Source organism: Bos javanicus, chromosome 19 (genome assembly GCF_032452875.1).
Source record: "Bos javanicus breed banteng chromosome 19, ARS-OSU_banteng_1.0, whole genome shotgun sequence".
Lineage (NCBI taxonomy): Eukaryota > Metazoa > Chordata > Mammalia > Artiodactyla > Bovidae > Bos > Bos javanicus.
The window spans coordinates 27770300-27793223 of record NC_083886.1 but is presented as its reverse complement, the minus strand read 5'-3'; the positions used below and the strand labels follow the sequence as shown (position 1 = coordinate 27793223).

At 55.3% G+C, this 22924-nt stretch overlaps 1 protein-coding gene across 2 annotated transcripts; it reads left to right on the top strand.

The window, feature by feature from the left end:
- Positions 1 to 8: 8 nt before the first annotated feature.
- KIF1C (kinesin family member 1C) lies at positions 9 to 22155 on the top strand. 2 transcript variants are annotated; one of them, XM_061390826.1, is made up of 23 exons: positions 9 to 216; positions 1878 to 1998; positions 2248 to 2379; positions 2778 to 2854; positions 3193 to 3372; positions 3981 to 4046; positions 4427 to 4605; positions 4696 to 4807; positions 5193 to 5270; positions 5421 to 5486; positions 5578 to 5653; positions 6148 to 6226; positions 6418 to 6563; positions 7536 to 7705; positions 7864 to 7943; positions 8072 to 8147; positions 12221 to 12300; positions 13132 to 13226; positions 16812 to 16895; positions 17281 to 17467; positions 17612 to 17684; positions 18750 to 19364; positions 20923 to 22155. In XM_061390826.1, exons 3-23 carry the CDS (start codon positions 2274 to 2276, stop codon positions 21604 to 21606), a joined length of 3309 nt encoding a protein of 1102 aa, XP_061246810.1. In that variant the 5' UTR covers positions 9 to 216; positions 1878 to 1998; positions 2248 to 2273; the 3' UTR covers positions 21607 to 22155. The 2 variants fall into 2 exon arrangements, with proteins under 2 accessions (XP_061246810.1, XP_061246811.1); XM_061390827.1 differs by lacking the exon at positions 1878 to 1998 and having other exon boundaries at positions 137 to 216.
- Positions 22156 to 22924: the final 769 nt, after the last annotated feature.

Below are 22924 nucleotides of genomic sequence, written 5' to 3'. Positions count from 1 at the left end.
CCCCAGCTCGCGCTGCCCGGGCGGGCGCCGGCCGCTGGCGCCGCTACTGCTGCCGCCCCCGGGGCGCGAGTCCGCCGCCCGCCGCCCGGGGACCCGGCGAGGGGCGGGGGCAGCCCCGAACCGGCCCCGGATCGCCCCCGCTCCCGTCTCACGCTTCCCGGAAAGTTTGTCCCTTTGCACTCTGCCCAGCCGCTCCGGGAGCCCCGCGGCGACGAGGTGAGAGCTGGGGAAGCGGGGGGGTGAGGGAGGGGACGCCCGCGGAGGAATGTGCCGGGCAGGGGGGCGGGGAGCCGGGGTCCCGGTTTGCACCACTCGGTGGGGGCCGGCTGGCCGCGGGAGCCGGGATCATGTGCTGTTTGTCCCGCGGAGGCGCAGAGAGGTGCCAGGCCCGGGCCGGCCGTCGGTTGGCTGGTCTGGAGGACAGGATCCGCATGGCCGCCCAGAAAGGCCGAGCCGGGGGCCTGTGTGAAAACTGCGGGGCGGGCAAGGTGCAGGTGGCCCGAGGACCTCTTTGGGGTCAGTCGGCCTCACTCCAGCCGCGGCTTCTCCCGGTACCCCCGGGCCCCTATACAGTGCACCGGCCGACCCCTGTACCTCTCTCTGAGTCCTTTACGCCACAGGCCCCCAGCAGTGCCACCCCATTCCCAGTCCCAGAAGCTGTCAGGGCGTCACCACAGTGTGTCCCTTCCGTCCCCTAGTCAGGGTCTGGGGGTCAGGGCTGTTCTTCCCCTAGACAGCCTCTGTGGTTTCAGCTACTCCCTTCCTGCCCTGGACAGACCAGCCCTCTCACCCCTCCCATGCCCTGGCCAGAAAGGCTGGTGAGGTGCGGCCCAGCAGGACAGGGGTTTGAGGCCCTTCGAGGGCCACAGAAGGGGGACCCAGCATCCCTGATCTGTATTCACAACCCTCCACCCTGTTGTCCGTGGGTGTGGGCTGCTCAGCTTCTCCTCCCTGGGTGTGGGCACCAGATCACCCACATTCCTGGGCTCCAGCCTGGCACCTTCCCCAGGACAGTGGACGCCATCGCTCTAGCCCCAGGCTGGAGCTGGGACCTGCCTGCTTCCTTTCCCTTCTCTCCCTTTTCAGGGGTACCCTACTTCCCCTAAACACAGGTATTCTGGATCCTTAACAGAAGACCCTGGGGGATGGTAGGATGGTTACAGGATAACCCCACCCTCTCCTGCCCATTGTCCTGGATCCTAAGGAGGAAGTGCTGGGGGCTGGGCAAGGGGTTTGGGGCTTACAGGCAGGCCCTATGGAGCCCAGTTCTGGGCTGGACCTCCAGCCATTGGACTTTGACCATCAGCAGTCCTTCCCTCTGTGTGCAGGTCATGGACCTTAGGTGGGAACTGGTTTCTACTTCTCCCTGACTGACCCTGTTGGGGAATTTTAGGGCAGGTCTTATGTTTGGGATTTTCTCTCATCTCATTTCTGGGCTTCCAGTTTGTGCTTTAGTACTGCCTGTTGAACATTTCTGTGTTTGCTGTCCTCTAGGTCTTCATTTCCATTTCTTCCATTATTTCCCTTGTAGCATAATCTCAGTCTTGGTCGCTCTGGTTTTCTTGGTGTCGTGGTGTCGGGGACTTTCTGCCCCTGCTTCCCACCGGCCTCAGTGTCTCTGACCATGTGTCTCAATTGTCCTCTGTCCAGCCTCTTTCTCTCTTCTCTATCTGAACGTCCAGTACACTTGTGAGTGACGAGGAATAAAAATATCACCATCCCTGCCCTTGGATTCACATTGCATTTGGCCACTCCAGAAGGACAGCCGGCCTCACTTTTTGTGATATTACCCCCTACCCCTTGCCCTCCAACCCTGGCAGCCCAGACACACCTCTGGAGCCATTGGTGCCTCCTAACCACTCTTCCCCCACAACCAGGGTTTTCCCCACAGCCCCAGCTGGCGCGGCCAGGCCCCCAGTGTAGGATGGGGCTCCTCCTACGAGGGCCGGTGGCAGCCAGAACTGATACAGCTCCCCTGGTCTGGGGCCAGGACGCCAGGTAACTCTGGGGTGACAACCCAGGTCCTTCTGAGCTGGGATATGGCTGGGGAGAGAGGCAGGCGCACCTCCGGGAGTCCCCAAGGAGAGTGACATTGGGGAGGAAGGCCAGGGGAACACAAACTAGGTCTTTCAGGGGCTGGATAGCCGGGGATGGGACGGGGTGGAGAGGCTGGTTCCTGAGAGAAGCTGGGAGGTGACATCAGGGTCCCCCAGCCACTCTGACACCTCTTCTGTCTCTGTTCTCCAGCTGAGGAGGGTGGGCGTACTGGAGCCATGGCTGGCGCCTCAGTGAAAGTGGCAGTGAGAGTTCGGCCCTTTAATGCCCGTGAGACCAGCCAGGATGCCAAGTGTGTGGTCAGCATGCAGGGCAGCACCACCTGTGAGTGAGTCCCAAGGGCCCGGCTGGGCACAGGCAGGGCAGGCTAGGCCCACTATACCGGCCAGGCCTGCTGGGCCGAACCGGGAGGAGGGCTGTGCTGGGCACAGAGCAGGTGCTAGTTGTAAGGACAGGGGCTGGCCTTTCCATGCTCCCAGTCCCTGGGAGGGGGAATGTTGGCCTGAAGCCCTCCATTGCCCAATCCAGGGAGGCAGCCGGGAGGGGGGGCGGGTCCTGGGAAGCCAAAATTAGCTTTGGTGCCTGGAGGGGGTGGGGAGTGTTAAAGGGGAGAGATGAATTAGGATAGAGGTGGAGAATGGGATACCTGGATTCTAGGGGTTTGTGGGGAGTGGGCAGAGGTTGGGAGTACCTGACTTTGGCCTTACTTCCTTTGCTCTCAGCCATCATCAATCCCAAACAGAGCAAGGATGCCCCCAAAAGCTTCACTTTCGATTACTCCTACTGGTCACACACTTCGGTGAGGTTGCTGGGCTGGGGGAAGAGCTAAGCAATGAGGGACAGGGGCTTTAGGTCCTGGGGAAGGGGGCATTGCTAGGCAATTGGACCTCCAGGGGATGGGTTGGGAGGACCAGCACCTGTGGGTGGGGGTAGGTAGGACCCTGTGCCTGTGACTTGGACTGGGAGGGGGAGGCAGAGTCCCCAGGGTAATGAGGACCAGCAGGAGACCAGATGGGATCTTCTGGGATAATCAGGACCGTGATGGGGGTAGGGAGCACACAGGACCTTTGGGCACCTGGATACCAAGGACAGAGTCATGTAGGGTTCCTGCTGTCTCTCTTGCCCCCTTTCACCTAGGCGGAGGACCCCCAGTTTGCATCTCAGCAGCAGGTGTATCGGGACATTGGAGAGGAGATGCTGCTGCATGCCTTTGAAGGCTACAATGTGTGCATCTTTGCCTATGGGCAGACGGGGGCTGGGAAGTCCTACACCATGATGGGGCGGCAGGAGCCGGGGCAGCAGGGCATCGTGCCCCAGGTACTCACGGGGCCTGGCAGGGAGGCCGAGGCAGGAGCATCTTCAGCTGCCTCTAGGGGAGGAAGGTCCGGGTCTCAGGGTGACGGCTCTCTGAAGTCCTCAGAAATAGGGAAGGTGATGGGGGTTGAGGTTGGCCACAGCCTGGACATTAGGGCCAAGAGGGCTCAGTGAGAAGAGCCACTGCTTTGGTGGCAGAGAGCCCTGAGTCTGAAGCTTGCTTCTACCAGTTTCTGCCATCTTACCTTGTCTCGGAATTACTTGCGAGTGTAGTTCTGCTGTAGACTGGTGTAGTTAAGGCATTGACCATAGGAAAAATCAGTTGTGGATAGCTGAGAATTGACCCATATTCTTCCTGACTGCAGCACTGTGGCCTTGCACATGGGCTCTGGGTTTGCATTTTGGCTCACTGAATACTAGCCTGAGATCCTGGGCAAGCCAACCTCTCAGAGGTGACTCTCCCTTCTGTAAAATGCAAATGATCCCATCCCTTCCTTGGGGCTGTGGTAAGGGTTAAACAGGGTCACCTGAGACCTGGCCTGGCTGGTGCTGGGCTTCGCAGGTGTGCCGTAAACAGCAGCATCTCTGTGCCTCTCTGTGTCCCCCTCCAGCTCTGTGAGGACCTCTTCTCTCGTGTTAGTAAGAACCAGAGCGCTGAGCTATCCTATTCTGTGGAGGTAAGCCCAGGTCTTGGGAGGGGGCTGGAGGTGGTACACAGTGTCCCCTGGGTAGGGAGGAGGTGAGCAGGGTGATTAAGACCAAGGGCATCTTTGGAGTCAGGCAGCCTGGGATCTATTCTAGGCTCTGCCGGCTTTGGTCAAACAATTTCTCTTTCGGCTCCTGAGGATGTTTGTCTAAAATGATAATGATCAGGGGTCCCCTCCTAGGGTTATTGGGAGGATCGGGTGAGCTTGTGCTTGTAAAATGCTTAGCAATGCAGGGTAAACATAGTAAACGCTCAGTGTTACCTGTGTTGTATCCAGTGGGAGTCCACAGTAAGTTTTACACTGGGTATGGTTGTTAGCTTTGTGGTGTTTAGTTTGCTCCTCTGACTCAGGTGAGCTACATGGAGATCTACTGCGAGAGGGTACGAGACCTCTTGAACCCCAAGAGTCGGGGCTCTCTGCGGGTCCGAGAGCATCCCATCCTGGGCCCCTACGTGCAGGACCTGTCTAAACTGGCTGTGACCTCCTACGCTGACATTGCTGACCTCATGGACTGTGGCAATAAGGCGCGGTGAGGCGGGCTGACGGGGTGCAGGGGTAAGGGAGCCGGGGTTAGGAAGGTGTGGGGCAGGACCCACTGATCACTCCCTCCCCTACCCAGGACCGTGGCTGCCACCAACATGAATGAGACCAGCAGCCGTTCCCACGCTGTCTTCACCATTGTCTTCACGCAGCGCTGTCACGACCAGCTCACTGGACTGGACTCAGAGAAGGTAGGGCCCCCTCCCGCCTGGTCACAGAGACAGAGATGAGATCAGTGGGCCCTGTGTCCTCCCTCCCTGCCCAGGCTTGGTCGAGGGCCACCTCTGGGCTCCCATGGCCCCTGCCCTGTGCTTCCTCCATCAGATCAGTGGGATGCAGTCTCCTGTTTGAGTGTATGTCCTTCTTGCTAGATTCATCAGGGCAGAGCTTGGAGCCCACTGTGCCTTGTCCTGGCACACAGAGGGCATGTGAACATCGTAAACAAATAAATGAACAAATGGACAAGTAACTAAGCCCTCACTGTCTTCTTACCTATTCCCTCTCCCTCCCCCATTCCTGGCTTTCTCTATTCCCCACTAACTGCCCAGTCACCTCCTGCTTCCTTCCTCTGACCAGGTCAGTAAGATCAGTTTGGTGGACCTTGCTGGCAGCGAGCGGGCCGACTCCTCAGGGGCCCGGGGCATGCGCCTAAAGGTGAGGTGCTTGGGAGGGACGGACAGGGCCATGTTGGGCGCTGAGGGAGGTGGTTTCTGCTTGTAACGTGGGGCTCTGGCTGTGGGGAGGAGGGGCGAAGGGAATCGGAGTGGGAGAAGAGGGCCTCATTCCCCACGTTCCTCTCACCAGGAAGGCGCCAACATCAACAAGTCCCTAACTACTCTGGGGAAGGTGATCTCGGCCCTTGCGGACATGGTGAGAGCTGGGCGTGGGAGGAGAAGGGGCTCTGGGAAAGTGAACAAAGCAGGTGGCCACCCTAACCCCCTTTCCTCCTTCCGTCCTTCAGCAATCAAAGAAGCGGAAGTCAGATTTTATCCCTTACAGGGACTCTGTGCTTACCTGGCTGCTCAAGGAGAATCTGGGTGAGGGACTCCTCCTCTCTCTCTCTCTCTTTCTCTGCCGACCCTGCCACCAGTCCTGCTAACCCCTGTTGATGCATCTGACCAGACCCACTGCCGTCCCTGGGACCTGAAGTCCTTCAGTTGTCCCCTGACTCCCCACCTGAGCCCGGGGCATCCTTTAGACGGTGTCCTCATTCTGAGATCAAGGTCGTACCCTCCTTGCCAAGCCACGGGCCTCACTGACCTGGGGCTCCCTGTGAACCCTCAGACCCCACAGCCGCCTCTGACTTCATCCTCCTCTCCCTGACCTCTGACCATCCCACAGATGTCTGATGTCCCCACTTCTTCTGACCGTCAGTTTCATGATCAGCTTCAACTCTTAGCTTCACCTTACCTTGAACAGTGACCCTTTCAGACCCCTGCCTGGGTAGTGAGGCCCCCCTGCCCCTGAGACCCAGTCTGACTTTTCTTAGAACTCCGCCCGGCTTAAGCTTTCCCTTGCTCTCCATTCACAGGTGGGAATTCCCGCACAGCAATGATTGCAGCCCTGAGCCCCGCGGACATCAATTATGAAGAGACTCTTAGCACCCTCAGGTGGGGCTCTGGCAGGGCTGGGGTGGGACATGAGAAGTGCCAGGAGCCTCAGGAGCCTGTGCATGAGAGAGGGCTGACCTTCAACTCTACCCCACTGTGAGGAAACGTGGAAGGGAGAGAGGGCATCAGGCAGCAGACCAAGGTCGCCTGTGTCTGGCCCTCACTGGTCCCGCTCCTCCCTCCTCACCCAGGTATGCTGACCGCACCAAGCAGATCCGCTGCAACGCCGTCATCAATGAGGACCCTAACGCCCGGCTAATCCGGGAGCTGCAGGAAGAGGTGGCCCGGCTGCGGGAGCTGCTCATGGCTCAAGGGCTCTCCGCCTCGGCCCTGGGAGGTGGGCCTCTGGGAGGAGTGGCTCGGGAGGCCCCTGGGCCCACCTCATCCCTCCTGATTTGCCTTTGTCCAGGCCTGGAGCCAGGGAGGGACCACTACCCAGAAAAGCCCGTATGTGCCCCATGACTTAGCTGCAGATATGGAGAGGTGACAGATCATGCCTTCAGATGTGACAGCTGGGAGGGACAGGTCCTCCCAAGGAGGGGCAGGCAGGATTCAGAGGGACCTTGACAGGCTCCTGGAACTACTGAAATAATAGGAGCAGGAATAAATAGCCAGTCATGCATTTGTGACTTACACTGTAAGTCATTAAGAATAGACTGCTGGGCATCTGCTTTGACAGGAATTCTTGTGAAACATTGGGAATTAAATTGATCGTAAACTTAATTACGGTCAACTTGGAGTAGTTTCTGAAGTGTGAGGCTTGGCCTCTCTACCCCGAAATGGCATCTGTATTAGAGAATCTGTGATCCATGTTAACTGTGTCCAGTGTGGGTTTTGCATTCAGTCTTGGGGTCCATCCCTTTGAGGAGTCAGGGTGCTCAGGGGCATGATGGGGAAAATAAGCGTTCTTGGGAAGAGACGGTAGATGCGATGTTGGCCTCTGCACATTTGAAGGGTAGTCTTGCACAAGAAAAAAAAAAAGTGTAGTCCCTCTCATCCCAGAAGGCAGCACTAGAAACGGGTACATTTCAGATTTCAGCTCAACACAGCAAAGCACTTTCTGATAGTGCATGTCAACTAACAGTAGAAGGAACTGGCTGCCTTGTTTACTATTGAGCTCTCCATCACTGGAGGGGAACAAGCAGAGACTCAGTGTCCATTCGTCAAGGCTGTAGTAGGAAGGCTTTCCACTTGGTGGGAGTGGACCATATGTCTTCTGTAGTCCTTACAGGTTGGTCTGGTGTGAGATCTCTGTCTCTTGTCAGATGCATCTTTCCTTAGCCTCCTTTTACTTCTTTCTCCTTCCTAGGCCGGAAGGTGGACGAGGGGAGTCCCGAAGGTGCTTTGCCGGCTCTGTCGTCACCCTCTGCCCCAGCTTCGCCCTCATCCCCCGCAGCTCACAATGGGGAGCTTGAGCCCTCATTCTCCCCTAATGCTGAGCCCCAGATTGGGCCTGAGGAGGCCATGGAGAGACTGCAGGTGGGATGCTGGAGCAGAGAAGGGGCGGGGCCTGGGGGCCACTGGGAGTTTTTTCTCCAAAGCCAAGGTCCAAGAGGAAGAAGGCATCCTTGGAGTAGCATGGCCCCCTGGGAGGGCTTGTCCCAGACTGTCCTGATCCTGCCTGTTTGTGCCCGCAGGAGACAGAGAAGATTATCGCTGAGCTGAATGAAACCTGGGAGGAGAAACTCCGTAAGACGGAGGCCTTGAGGATGGAGAGGTGTGGGGATGGGGCCCACAGCTGGAGCCCCGGAAGGAGCTGGGTGGGGAGGGGAGGTCGGGCCCTGCCTGGAACGGGTTTGTGGGTCCTGAGGACAAGACCAATATCCGCCTCTCCTGTGCCTACAGAGAAGCACTGCTGGCTGAGATGGGAGTGGCTGTCCGGGAAGACGGGGGAACCGTGGGCGTCTTCTCTCCAAAGAAGGTGAGTGAGGGGCTGAATGAGGAGGCCTGGGAGACTCTGGGTGCTGAGAGAAGAGGGTTGGGGTGGCAGGGTAGTGAGTTCTAACTCTGCTTTCTGACGTCTCTGAATTGGCCCTCCATCTTCTCTGTTCCTACTCCTGCCACCTGCTGTCTGTGTTATCAGGCTGTCCCTGTCCATCCATCTAGGGACCACAGAAGGATGCCAGGGAAGAACTAGGTATTGACAGACAGAAGCCCACACATGTGTGTGAGTTCACGCATAGCGTGTGTTTCTGGATTCATAAGAAACTGGTTATGGTGGTTATCCTAGGAAGGGAGAGGCTGGGGAGAATATAGGTTGATTGGGAAAGTGACTTTTCCACAATGTGCTCTTCTGTATTATTTGGATTTTATACTCTGTGCATGTGATCTACTTTTGGTGGCTCAGTGAAAAAGAATCCGCCTGCAATACAGGAGATGCAGGTTCAATCCCTGAGTCGGGAAGATCCCCTGGAGTAGGAAATGGCAGCCCACTCCAGGATTCTGGCTTGGGAAATCCCATGGACAGAGGAGTATGGTGGGCTACCGTCATGGGATTGAAAAGAGTCAGATATGACTTAGTGACTAAATAACAACAACCCTGTGCGTGTGATACCTACTCAACAAACAAAACCCCATACCTAAAAAATGAAAGTTTTGAAAAGTTAGCTTGGGAAGACAAGACTGTAAAGGAATAGAGGAAGAATGAGCACTAAATTGTAAGATGTTGATTGGAAAGGCAGCAAAAGGTTTAAAGATGGATGTATCAGTGCAGCCTGGAGACTTGTGGAAACTGGTTTCCTGGAGAAGGTGGTTTGGAAAGTGTAGCCTGAAAGATGGATGGGGTGGTGGGAGCAGGGAAAACATGGGGCTGAGCAAATGTGGAATCTTGTCGCCAGTGGGGCCTGGCATATGCCGGTGGTGTAGTCAGAGCTCAGAAAGTCTCTGTGGAGAGAAAAGAAGGAAGGAAGCAGGGCAGGAATGATGAGGCTCGGTCGGAGGAGGGAGAAATGATATTCAGAACCTGTAACAACCAGCACAGCACAAGGACCCACCAACCAGAGTGGACTGGGGCCAGCACAGCTGTACCGGGGCCAGTGAGCAGAGCAGGAACTTCCAGTCCTAGCACTAGAAGGGAGTCATGCCTGTCTGGGCCTTGGTACCAAGCATAATGGGACCGGGCCCTAAGAGTGACACACCCTTTCCAGGCGGTGGATTGTTGGAAGGAGACCCCTCCGAATTTCAGGTGGACAAGGCATCTGGGAGACTGAGCAAGCAGGGACCCCTGAACCGGGATCCAAACAGAGGGGTTTGCCTGAGGCTCAGCCTGGGGAGCGAGAGAGCTGCCTGTGGGTGATGGAGGGGGGCCGACAGGGCTGAGGGGTCAGGTCTGGGGCTAGGTACCTGGGGTTGTGGGGTCCCCAGGAGGCCTACACCTGGGAGGAGGGTCTGGAAAGAGGCTCTCAGTGTGGCTTGCCCATCCATCACCTCGCGGGGCCGGGTACCTCTGGACCTTCTGCCGCAGCTGCAGGGCTGGGGAGAGGTCGGGAGGCATGGACAGACTGACAGGGTTCTCACAGCACAGGATGCCACCTGCTCAAGCCTGGGACCAATGGGAGGGGCTTTTGTTTTGTTCTTGTAAAGGTGGCATTCACATGCGGTGAGTTGTATGGAGTGAAAAGGAAACCTTCCTTCCCACCCTCAGCTTGCCCTCCCAGAGGCGAGTCCTGTTAGCGGCTTCCGCTGTGTTCTAGAGGTCATCTCCACGCCTGCAGGCGTGTGTGAGAGAAAACCAGCCACATATTCAGGCACACTTCTCTCTTTGCAGTAGCACTGGTTCCATACCTGACATGTTATTTTTTTCATATAACAATGCATCATAGTTCTGTCTGCTGTTGTTTTTTTCTTCCCCACAGTGTCAGGATATTCTATTGTATAGACATCAAATGATTTTTTTTTTTTTTTAACCAGCTTCCTACTGATGGACATTTAGGTCATTTCCCATTCTCTGATACTATGAACAATTTTATAGAAGATAGGCTTAAAAATAGTTTGTGGTCTGTAGAACGAATTCCTAGAAGTGGAGATTTGGGGTCCAACAGTCAGATTTTGATCTGTTTTGCCTCCAGAGATTATTAACCACGCCCACTTAGACTCCCAGAACAACATATCTTAGAACTCATGTTCATTTATCCTCTTCACCTTTTTCATCTTTGCCAATCTGATTGGTTAAAAAAAAAAAGGTGTTTTAGAGGAGGTAACTTTTCCATTTTCTCCTGATGGTGAAGATGAACCCTTTCTCATGGGTTTAAAAGTCATGTGGATTTCAGAGAAAAAGCTGTTAGACTCACAGGAGAAACAGGTTTAGTGGGGGTGACTCCAGCCTAGGAAAAGTCCAGTGAAGAATTCGGTCTTTGGGGCCAAAGCTCCAGTTTGTCCTGGGGAGAGCCAGGAACCTTCGGGAAAGCCCCCTCATTCTGGGACCTTGCCCCAGGCCTAAGGTTTTCTTAAGTTGATCATCTTCAAACCTGGCTGGGAGCTTCCTTCATGGGGCCAAAATAGGGGGAGTGGGGAGCAGGACAGAACTGTGCGTCCCCCACCCCCACTTCTACCTGAGCAGCTCTCTGCTTATCTGCTTGATGTGTTAGGCCTCTTGGTAAGGTTTCATGTGAACAAAGGGTTCCTGGGCTGAACAGAGATTGAAAAGCACTGTCCTAAATCGTGTCTCCTCTCCCAGGGGACAGATTGCTTTCTGCTTCTAGGGCCCGTCAGTGTTTGCCGTTCCCAGGCAGGCCTGACACTGCAGGGTTGAGAGGGATGGGACCGTCCTTCTGGAGAAGAGCAGGTGTTGGAGAATGATTGTTGAGGAGCCTGGTGGAGGATCGGACATAGATACTAATCACACCCACTATGGACATGGCCCTGGGCTTCCTGTTCAGGGGAACTCCCAGAGAAACATGGGGCCTTGACTGCTGGGCGTTTCCCCTGTACCCTGTGCTTTCTGGCTTCCCTGCCTTTGTTCAGACCCCTCCTTCTGCATGTTCATGTCCTCCTCATCGACAGAGACCAGGTCCCATACTGCCTTTTCCATGAAGTTCCCCTGACTCGCCTGAGCTCCCATTGGTCTTCACTGTACTCATCTTTGCGTATAAGCCCCTTCCAGGATACAATGGGATAAATGAATGAATGAGCTAATTGAGGGCATGAGAAGTTCAGAAAGTCTACTGTGAGACGTGCATTTCTCACCTGTGATGGTGTTTCCACGCCCAGTCTTATCTCCCCTTGTTGACTCTGATTTCCTGACTGATGGGACAGCAGCATTTGGGTTTGGCTCATCTCTGTGTCCTGCCTGGCGCCTCAGTAGGGTCTTGCACCTAGAGCCACAGTAACTCCTTGGAGAACAGGCAGGGGATCTTGTGTTCAGGTGGAAGGCTTAGGAAAGCTTCGTGGAAGAGGTGGCATTTGAGACAGACCAAGAGGGATGGGAAATGAATGATTTTGACGGGTGGGGGTGGGGCGGGGAGGGGGGCTGTTCCAGGTAGGAGGACAGCCAGGGATGTAGGAGCTCTGCTTCAGAAGTGAGGGCTCAGAGTCCAGTGGGTGGGAGCTCGGAAAGGGAGAGGACGCCCTGGAAAGGGGCTTGGGCTAAGTGAGCTGGGCCCAGCCATGGAGGAGGCCCAGAGGCACAGGCTGCAAAAGCAGACTTGAGGTAGGTGGAGTTGAGGTGTAGGCAGGAGAGGTCTGAGCAGTCCTCTCTGGTTACCTCCCCTCCCACCCCCACAAGTGGCAAGATGTATTTTGAAGGAAGAAATGATGAGCCTGGGGCCAGAGGGAAAGCAGGGCAAGGGCAGGTAGCTGCCAAGGTTTCCTGCAGGAAGACTGGTGGGGCCTGGGAAGCAGCTAGAAGGGTGGGGGTGTCTTGCGTGTGAGGAGAGGGTTGGGTGGGTCAGATAAGTGGCAGCAGGAGCTGGGAGAGCTCACCTGCAGAGATGTTTGCCAGAATGCCTTCCCTCCCTCCTGACGGCCCTCTGCTGACTGCTGCCCCCTCCCCCTCAGACTCCGCACCTGGTGAACCTGAATGAAGACCCCCTGATGTCTGAGTGTCTGCTCTACCACATCAAAGATGGCGTCACCAGGTAGCCTTTGCTCTGGGCCTGTGGGACGGTCTCTCTTTTTGGAGGTTGGTTGTAGAGGGACCTGCCTTTCCTAGTGACCTCATGGGGACCTTCTGGGTCTCAGGTCAGCTCTTCTGCAGCCCTGCTAGCTCTCTGGGCTTCCTGAGAACCAGCTGAGCCTACCTTTGGTGGGGGTGACACGCCTCCTGGGACCAAACGAGCCCAGCGCTGGTGTGGCTGGGTCCTGATCTCCTGGGGCAGAGAGCGGGTGGAACTTGACCACCACGTGCTGGTTCTGCAGCAGCATCGCCTGGGCATCAGTTAGTGGAACCTTCCCTTGGGGTCGGGGGAGTGAAGGGAAACATGACCCTGGCCCCATGCTGTTGAGGGACAGTGCCCACATGGCAGGTGGCTTCACTGGCTAATGCTAATGAACCCCCAGGTCTCAGAGCCTCCTCTCTTACCTCCTGGAGGTAAGTGGGTGGGAGTGTTCCTTCCTCTTCCACCACAGGCTGTTCAGCTGTCCTTGGTGATCATCATGGGAAGGATATGGGAACTGAGACTGAGAGCATCCACCCCACTGCAGGTTCCCTTCCCTCTTTGCTACATAACAGTACATAACAGATGCGGGCTTGGAGCCAGGCAGATCTGAGCTCACACCCCAGTTTCACCACTGCCAGCCTGCCTGACTTTGGGCAAGTTACTTATCTCTCTGAGCCTCAGCTTCCTCTTCTGCGAAATGGGAATAATTATACTTGGTTGATTGAGTCAGATGAATATTTTGGTTCAGAAGGGGCTTGGCATATGTATGACTGGCACATGCTCAGAAAATGTCGGTCGTTGCTTCCCCAGGGTTGGCCAGGTCGATGTGGACATCAAGCTGACGGGGCAGTTCATCCGGGAGCAACATTGCCTGTTCCGGAGCATCCCTCAGTCAGACGGAGAAGGTAATGGCTGAGGGGGTGAGAGTGGAGTGGCCAGACAAGGAGAGAGCACGCTCCCTCATGCTGAGTGCAGAGGCCTGGGTCGGGCTCTGGGAGTGTGGCTGTGTGCGAGGGATGTGTCCACCCTGAGAGGGGCTTCGAGCTCCTGGTCAGCCATGGGGGCCCTGCTGTCTGCACCCACCCTCAGGGTGCAGAGTGTTTACAAGGGGCAGGGGTGGTGAAGGTCCCCAAGGCAGAAACAGGAGACTGTGGGTCCAGAGGGTAGGATTTTGGGGAAGAGGAGATCCAGCCCTCTTGCTTGATTTTTTAGCCTCAAATAGCACCTTGGTCATTTTTTATGAAAACCTGTACTTTTTCAGTGGGAAATCTGAATTTATCTCTGAAAACCTACTTACCTGTCCAGCTATGAATGCAAATGTTCTAGGCAGTTAGTTCACGTGTGTATCCTTTTGGCTGTAAAACTTTGAGAGGTTTTTAGCTGTTTCTGGCCACAGCAGCAAAAGCTTGTAGGAATCACGAGCCCTCAGGTAGCAGTGTGTCTGACAGGTAGTACCACAACGCTCGTGGTGAAGTACCACTTAGGGTGTGTTCTGAGGTCATGTTTTGTTCTGGTTCAGTCATTTTTTTTTTTTTTAATGGACTGATTTGTATTCAATTGGGCCCAAGTGACGGAGAAGGCAATGGCACCCCACTCTAGTACTCTTGCCTGGAAAATCCCATGGACGGAGGAGCCTGGAAGGCTGCAGTCCATGGGATCTCTGAGGGTCGGACACGACTGAGTGACTTCACTTTCACTTTTCACTTTCATGCATTGGAGAAGGAAATGACAACCCATTCCAGTGTGATTGCCTTGAGAATCCTAGGGATGGGGGAGCCTAGTGGGCCACCATCTATGGGGTCGCACAGAGTCTGACACGACTGAAGCGACTTAGCAGCAGCAGCAGGGTCCGAGTGAAGTGGAACTCTGGGAAGTGAGTTGGGCAGGGAGGATGGCCGTGTCACACCTGAGTCCTTGGTGTCCATGCTGTGTCACACCTGAGCTGTCTGTCACCTCGAGCTGGTGCTGTGTGCCTCAGCGAGGCGTGGGGGATGGCGGGTAGGGTGGGGGTATGGGAGACGGGCATATCAGAATGTGTTTTAAAATAAGAAAAGACGCATTCTCACGGCCTGCAGCTCAGATTGAACAGCTGCCAGGTGAGCTTCCATTCCAGTTCAGGGTCAGTGGATTATCGCCTGGTTCGGGTCCCCAGTGGCGGCACACGCTTCCGGCATTGCGAGCTATGAACTGTTAAATCATTTCAGCCCAGTGAGTGAGTGCCGAGTTCCTGTTCTGTGGTTCCCTCAAGCTGTGTTCTGGGGTGATACCGAAACCACAGAAGGCCCTTGGAGCCAACCCACCCTTGAGGGGGAGCTCAGAGTGTGTGTGGGAAGAAGACAGGCACACATTGGTTACATCACAGTGAGAACAGCAGCTGTTCTATGCCCTAAAGACATTGTTTAGTTGCTCGGTCATGTCCGACTCTTGGCGACACCATGGACTTTAGGCCACCAGGCTCCTCTGTCCACGCAGGGGATTTCCCAGGCCAGAATACTGGAGTGGGTGGCCATTTCCTTCTCGAGGGGACCTTCCCAACCCAGGGATCAAATGTGAGTCTCCTGCTTGGCAGGCAGATTCTTTACCACTGAGCCACCTGGGAAGCCCTCCCCAAAGATGAGGGCTGTGTAAAGGGTTAGTCTGTTTGGGCCTTTGCTCTTAACAGCAGACTTAAGACCAAAGACAGGCTGAGAAGAGCAGGCCGCAGGGATGCAGTCATGAACATGGAAGAATAGTTACTACTTTTTACCGTGTACTTGTATTTTTTCATACAGCTCACAGGTGAGGGAGCTGAGGTTCCTGGGGTTGGGGAACTTGCCTGAGACCACACAGCTAGCTTCCCTGGTGGCTCAGATGGTAAAGAATGTCCTGCAGTGCAGGAGACCCAGGTTCAGTCCCTGCGTCGGGAAGATGCCCTGGAGGAGGAACTAGCAACCCACTCTAGTATTCTTACCTGGAGAATTCCACCACAGAGGAGCCTGGTGGGCTGTAGCACACAGTGTTGCAAAAGAGTCAGACACAACTGAGCGTGTCACACACAGCTAGCAGGAGAACTGGGTTGGGATGCAGCATGGCTGGCTGTAGGGCCAGAGTTGTGAGTCCTGGCTGCCTCAGTTCAGATCTCTGCGGGTTCACCTGGGTTCTCTCCTGGCCCCATTTCCTTCCATTACAACTATCACCGCCCAACCCTGACTTTAGATTATTTGCTCAATTACTTGTTTATCGTGTTACCAAGTAGAAGTGATGTCTGTATGAGAAGCAATTATGTTTTTTATCTCCTGTATTTCCAGGACCTAAAATAGTGCCTGGTGTATTATAGGGGCCCAGTATATTTGTGGAATGGATGGATGAATTTGGGGTGTGGTGGGAAATAAGGGCAAAATAGCCAGCTCATGGCCTTACAGTCATCTCATCGTCTCCTCTGCCACCACCTTCCATTACTGGGCTTGGACACAAATTATGTTTTATTCCATCTGTCTGCCATCTTCTCCATCATTTCTGCCCCTTGATCTGAGTTTCCCTTCGAGCATCAACTCAAAAGTTAGCACTTTCCCATGATCATTTCCAGTCCTCTGCCCATAAGCCAAGTTCCTCTGTGCTATTTTTGTTCTCCCACAGTACCCATAGGCTCATCTTTGCTTTACGTTACCATTTGTTCTGGTTTCTCTATTCCTTGTAACATAAGTAACTCATTTTCGTGCATCACTGTGTTTGAGCCTTTCAGCCACTCTGTACGGAAAGACTTTGTTATCCCATTGTAGAGCTCTGAGAGACTGGGTGACTGCTCAGTGTCCCTCCACTAAGGAGTCACAGAAATTCAGGACCTTGGAAATTCAGGGGCCCCTGACCATGGGGCACTTGTCCTTGAGGACAGGGAGCTGCCTCAGGCATCTTTGTGTTCCACAAGAGGAAGGTTCTGTGATTTGTACAAGGAGTACCTTGATAGACTGTGGCTTGGGTTGACTTTAATCTCATCCCATGAAGATAGGGATCTGTGGACTGTGGCTTGAGAGGATTAGTCAGGTAGCAGTTTGCAAGCTGCTTCAGACAGAAGTGGGGCTAGGAGCCTACTGGAGGAATCCAGACCTGGCTAGGCACAGTGTTGTTTGGGAAGGAGGGAGTGAGTTGTCGTCTGGATGGCAGGAATGACAGACAGGGCCCACCGACCAGTTGGACCTGAGAGACCACATCCTCTGAGAGTTCCAGGCTTGTTAAGCCACTGCTGGAGAGGCTGGTGGAGGGTGAACAGGCAGCACCCCCCACCCCCACCACCGCCGAGGCTCGTGGGAGCTGCAGCTGGGGCTCTAACCCTCCTTCTGCTCTTCCTTTCCCATGCTGCCTGCCACCAGAGGGGCCATGGCACCCCTAACAGGTACTGGAGGGTGGAACTGGGGTGCATGTGTGTTTTGGGGGGGAATGCAGGGTGGGAATCTGTGACCTTACCCCTCTTCCCTTGGAGCCTGATCCCTCCTTCTTCTCTCTCCTTGCCTCAGTGGTGGTCACCCTGGAGCCCTGTGAAGGAGCTGAGACCTATGTCAATGGGAAACTTGTGACTGAGCCCGTGGTGCTGAAGTCAGGTAGAGGAGGGTGTAGTGAGGGGCCTGGCTGTGCAAGGAAGAGCTTCGTGGGTGAATCCTGGGCAGGACTCAGAGATAAATAGGAGACAGTGTGGGATATGAAGATCGACTGGGAAGGGGAGAGGAGCCAGGGTTTGGTTTGTCTTGCTGCCTCAGGGCAACAGGAAGAGGATGCCCAGTTCCTGACTTCCTGTGACTCTGAGGGACAGGGTAGTTCCCAGGGTCAACTGGGGGAGCCTTGGCTCTGATCGCCCTGGACTTGGGGTGAAGGGAGAGATGGTGTGTGGGCTCCTTCAATTGGTGGGCAAGGCCCCTTACACCTAGGGCGTGAGGAAGGGGTCCTGCTCTGGGGAGTGAGCCCACATCTCCATCCTTCCTCCTCCAGGGAATAGGATTGTGATGGGCAAGAACCACGTGTTCCGCTTCAATCACCCGGAGCAGGCACGGCTGGAGCGGGAGCGAGGGATCCCTCCACCCCCAGGACCGCCCTCCGAGCCTGTTGACTGGAACTTTGCCCAGAAGGAACTGCTGGAGCAGCAAGGCATCGACATCAAGCTGGAGATGGAGAAGAGGTGCGTGGGGAGGGTGATCAGGCACCAGGCCCTCCTGGCCATTCCTCCCAGGCCCCCATCCCCCAGCATCTACTGGTTGTTAGATGCCCCATTGAGGTGGCTTGGGAACCTCACAGCTTTGCCTCCCCTCCCACCCAACTCCAGGCTTCAGGATCTGGAGAACCAGTACAGAAAGGAAAAGGAAGAGGCTGACCTTCTTCTGGAGCAGCAGCGGCTGGTGAGGGGCTGGCAGGGGCGTGTCGGGAAGGCGAGGGTTGTGGGGCGTGGAGTGCAGACAGGCGGGTGGGAGGTGGGCTGGCAGCACTTCAGCCTGACTCCCACTGAGTCACAATAGGGAGTGGCTCTGGGCTGGCGGATAGAGGTGGTGTCTAGGAGGAGACAGAAGAGAAATGTAACCCAGGGAAGAACCCATACATCCCAGGAGCGAGAGTTTCTCCCAGGCGACTGGGGCTTCCCGGACTCTTGCTGATCCTGGGCCTCTTGTATGATTTTTACCACCTGTGCTGTCACTTCCCTGGTGGCTCAGTGGTAAAGAATCCGTCTGTAGTGCAGGAAACTCAGAAGCCTCAGGTTTGATCCCTGGGTAGGGATGATCTCTAGAGGATCTTGACAACCCACTCCGGTATTTTTGCCGGGAAAATCTTGTGGACGGAGGAGCCAGCGGGCTGCAGTCCATGGGGCTGCACAAAGTCGGACATGAGTGACGCGACTGAGCATGCACCCACGAGCTGTTACTTATTTAAGATTGTTCTTTGAGTAGACTTGCTTTTATTTTTACTTTTTAAAATATGTATTTATTTGGCTGCACTGGGTCTTAGGTGTGTCACGTGGGATCTTCTGATGCAGTGCACAGGTTCTCTAGTTGTGGCGAATGGGCTTAGTTGACCCATGGCACGTGGGATCTTAGTTCCCCAACCAAGGGTGGAACTGTGTCCCCTGCATTGCAAGGAGGATTCTTAACCACTGGAGCAACAAGAAAGTCCCTTGGACTTTACTTTTGAATCTTCAATCTCGTCCTGAGTGATATATACATGAAACCCACACTTGGCATGGCTGCAGCTTATTAGCTATACTCAATTCCTCTGTGCCAGCCACCATACCACACACTCCAAGTACCTGTGGAGAGGTGCTATCATCACCTCTGCTGTGCAGACAAGCAGAGATCAAGCCCTGTGCCCCACACTGCACAGTTCTAACCACCGTGTTTCTGTGTTGTTGGGATGCATGGCCCTGAGGTGTCCTTAGCTGTCTCCCCACCTGTCTCCCTTCTCTCTGGCCCTAGTATGCGGATTCTGACAGTGGGGATGACTCCGACAAGCGCTCCTGTGAAGAGAGCTGGCGGCTCATCTCATCTCTGCGTGAGCAGCTGCCCCCCACCACGGTCCAGACCATCGTCAAGCGCTGTGGCCTACCCAGCAGCGGCAAGCGCAGGGCCCCCCGCAGGGTGTACCAGATCCCCCAGCGGAGGCGGCTGCAGGGCAAAGACCCCCGCTGGGCCACCATGGCCGACCTGAAGATGCAGGCTGTGAAGGAGATCTGCTATGAGGTGGCCCTGGCTGACTTCCGCCACGGGCGAGCTGAGATCGAGGCCCTGGCTGCCCTCAAGATGCGGGAGCTCTGTCGCACGTACGGCAAGCCTGAGGGGCCTGGGGACGCCTGGAGGGCCGTGGCCCGGGACGTCTGGGACACGGTGGGCGAGGAAGAAGGTGGCGGAGGTGGAGGCGGCGGCAGTGAGGAGGGAGCCCGTGGCGCAGAGGTGGAGGACCTGCGCGCTCACATTGACAAGCTGACGGGGATCCTGCAGGAGGTGAAGCTGCAGAACAGCACCAAGGACCGCGAGCTGCAGGCCCTGCGGGACCGCATGCTTCGCATGGAGAGGGTCATCCCCCTGACACAGGTAGGACAGGCCTGCCCAGCCTCTCCCCGCTGTCCTCCCTGCCCGCTGTCTTCCCCTGTAAGAACCAGAACCTCCCACTGCAAAGTCCAACCTCCTTTCTCCTCTGCCTTTAAAAGAATCTTATTGATGTTTAACATAGCTCTTCTCACCATAGTTTGTGAATCACCTGCTTCACAACCACCAGGGCCCTAACTGAAAATGCAGATTCCTGGGTTTTGCCCCAGACCCACTGAAGCAGCATCTTTGGGCGTTAGAAATGAATCTTTATTTATAACAAGTGCCCGGGTAGTTCTGAAGTGCAGTAGACTTTGAGAACCACTGATATAAAGGGTCCAGTCCCTTACGTTACCACTCAGTGGGGGTTCACATACTGTTCACTCTTAGAAGCACCCCTCTCCTGGGTGACCCTCGATTCTGGTGGCTGCTGTACTGAGCACTTCCCCTGTGTCACCGTGTAAATCTTCACAGTGGCCCCGTAAGCCATAGTGTTACCACCTACCCCGGTTTTGCATGTGTTCAGTCAACAAGAGTTGAGTGTTTATGGTGTGCCGGGCATCATGCTAGCTATAGGGGTTACTCACAACAGACAGAATTTCGGCTGTGTTTCCACTTGCCTGCTGAAGGGGGATGACAGGCAGCTGGTCATGACGACAGTCATGCTTGTTGAAGGCTTACAACTCCACATGCAACCCTTACCCCTGTCTCCTCACTCTCCCCTCTCCAAACCCTTGGGTCCTTACTGTTCCTTGAACTCCTCAAAGCCTTTGCATCTGCTGTTCCCTCTGCCGAGAACGCCCTTCCTCACTGAGACCGTATAGCTCACCCCTCACTTCCTTCAGGAGGTGTTCATTAAAATGATAACGTTTCAGTGAACCTCTTCCTGTTCTTTCATTGCCACTACTCCCACCCTGGCCTCCTGTCCCCTCTCCTTGTTCTGGTCTTTTCCATGTGAATATATATTTTTGTATTTATATAAAATCTACAACATGGTAGGTACTCTCTACACTATATGATATAAGTAATATATATTAAATAACTTGAATACATACGTTTAGCTTTTTATGGAAGTATAGCACACGTACCGTGCTATATATTTGTCTCATTTATTTGTCAGTTGTGTCAGTCCACTGAAATGATGGCAGGTATTTTTCTTCCGATACTGACTGCTGTATCCCCAGGGCATGTCATTTATTCAGCAATATTTGCTGAGTGCCCGCTAGGTGAGGCTCATGGAATTTCCCATGTAGTTTTACAGCAGCCCCGAGTCATAGGTACTGTCATTGTTGACGTCATGTCGCATGTGAGGACAGAGGCATAGAGGTTACAAGCCAATGACTCAGATCCACAGCTCGGAGGTGGCCGACCTGAACTGGGTCTGACCACCCGGCTCTGGGTCTGGGCTCCTAAACCAGTGTCCCTCCAGCTTCCTCAGCCCTGGGCCCCTCTCAGAACCCTGGACATCCACCCGCTCCAGGGCCTTCCCACATGTCCTCCTGAACCAGTATGTCTTCAGAAGGCCACTCTCCTCACATCCCCCCTCTCCTCTCACCCCTCCTAGGATCACGAGGATGAGAATGAAGAAGCTGGTGAGACCACGTGGGCCCAGCCCCAAGGGTCTGAGGCAGCAGAGGAGGAAGCCCCCAGTGACCGAGCGCCCCCTGCCCGGCCCTCCTCGCCACCCCTGTCGAGCTGGGAGCGGGTATCAAGGCTGATGGAGGAGGACCCTGCCTTTCGTCGGGGCCGCCTCCGCTGGCTCAAGCAGGAGCAGCTGCGGCTGCAGGGACTGCAGGGCTCCGGGGGCCGGGGCGGGGGGCTGCGCAGACCCCCCGCCCGCTTTGTGCCCCCTCATGACTGTAAACTGCGCTTCCCCTTCAAGAGCAACCCCCAGCACCGTGAGTCCTGGCCGGGAGCAGGGGCAGGGGAGTCCCCAGCACCACCCCAGCCCCCTGAGGAGCTCACCCCACCTCCGGCCACCCCTGCGCGAAGGCCCCCAAGTCCCCGCAGGTCCCACCGTCCCCGCAGGAACTCCCTGGACGGAGGGGGCCGGTCCCGGGGAGGGGGTTCCGCGCAGCCCGAACCCCAGCACTTCCAGCCCAAAAAGCACAACTATTATCCCCAGCAGCCCCAGCCATACCCAGCCCAGCGGCCCCCAGGGCCCCGCTACCCCCCATACACTACACCCCCGAGAATGAGACGGCAGCGCTCAGCCCCTGACCTCAAGGAGAGTGGGGCAGCCGTGTGAGCCCCGCATCCTGGGCAGAGAGGGCCTGGCGGGGCCCCTCGCTGGGAGGAACACTGCTTCCCCAGAGGCAGGGAGGCCCTAGAAAAGAGAGAAAGAGAGAGAGAAGGTCTGAGTAGGTGATAGAAGACGTAGGGGTGACTGGGCCGGAGGCTGAGGAAGGACAAGGGCACGGAGCTGCCAGGAGCGAACCAAAGTGAAGGAGAGCGATGCGAAGCTGCCTCGGGCCCCCCTTGCAGGGGAGGTCCCACAAACGCTGCTAGGGTGGGTGGGGGGCTGGGGTGCTGCGTAGTCAGTGTTTGACTTTCTTTTCAAGTTGGGGCAGAAGGAGAGAACCTAGAGGGAAGTGAGGTCTCCCCGTCCTGGCCCCTGTCTGTCTGTCTGTCTGTCTGTGGTGGGTTTCTGTTTCCAGGGAGGTGTGGCGGGATCATAAGTCATTCCCCTCCCCCTTCCAGGCCTCCTGCTATATTTGGGGAAACCTCTCTGGTTTCTGGTTTGGCTCGGGTCCCGTGAGGATGTGGGACCCTTCAATAAAAGCTAGCAAACAGAGAAGCCTGTGGCTGGTGGTTGTTCAGTTTTGGTTTTCAGTGAAGGTGTGGATGATATCAAAGCAAAATGCACAGAACTTTAAGTGTAGCTGAGTGAATTTTTGCATGCGTGTACACCCATGAAGTCACCATTCAGGTTAATATAGAAGGGTGTTTCCATTACAGTTTCTAGAATATTCAACATGTGTTCTCTCTGGAGAGTGTGTAACCCATTCCTTTTATCCCTTTCATTTTTGCTTACCTAGCATCTCCATCTCTGTCTCCAAAACTGCTGTCATTGTCCTGGAGGGAGGCAAGAGATGGATGAGAGGGGAGGAAGGGAGTTCCAGCCTGTTAACACCCAACTAGCTGTTCTCAGGAAATGGAGGGATTTGGGAGCAAGGCCTGATTCTGGTTCTTTGAGTCACTTAGCTATTTTAAAGGTTTCCCTGTGCCTGTGTTTAGTTGTGTCTGACTCTGGCTACTCTGGGCTGTAGTCCGCCAAGGTCCTCTGTCCATGGAGATTGTCCAGGTAAGACTAGTGGAGTGGGTTGCCATGCCCTCCTCCAGGGGATCTTCCCAACCCAGGTCTCCCACATTGCAAACGGATTCTTTACTGTCTGAGTCACTAGCGAAGCCCAAGAATACTGGAGTTGGTAGCCTATTCTGTCTCCAGGAGATCTTCCCTGACCCAGGAATCAAACTGGGGTCTCCTGCATTGCAGGCAGATTCTTTACCAGCTGAGCTCTCAGGGAAGCCCATGTAGCCACAGTTTCCCCAGGTTCTGTTCTATC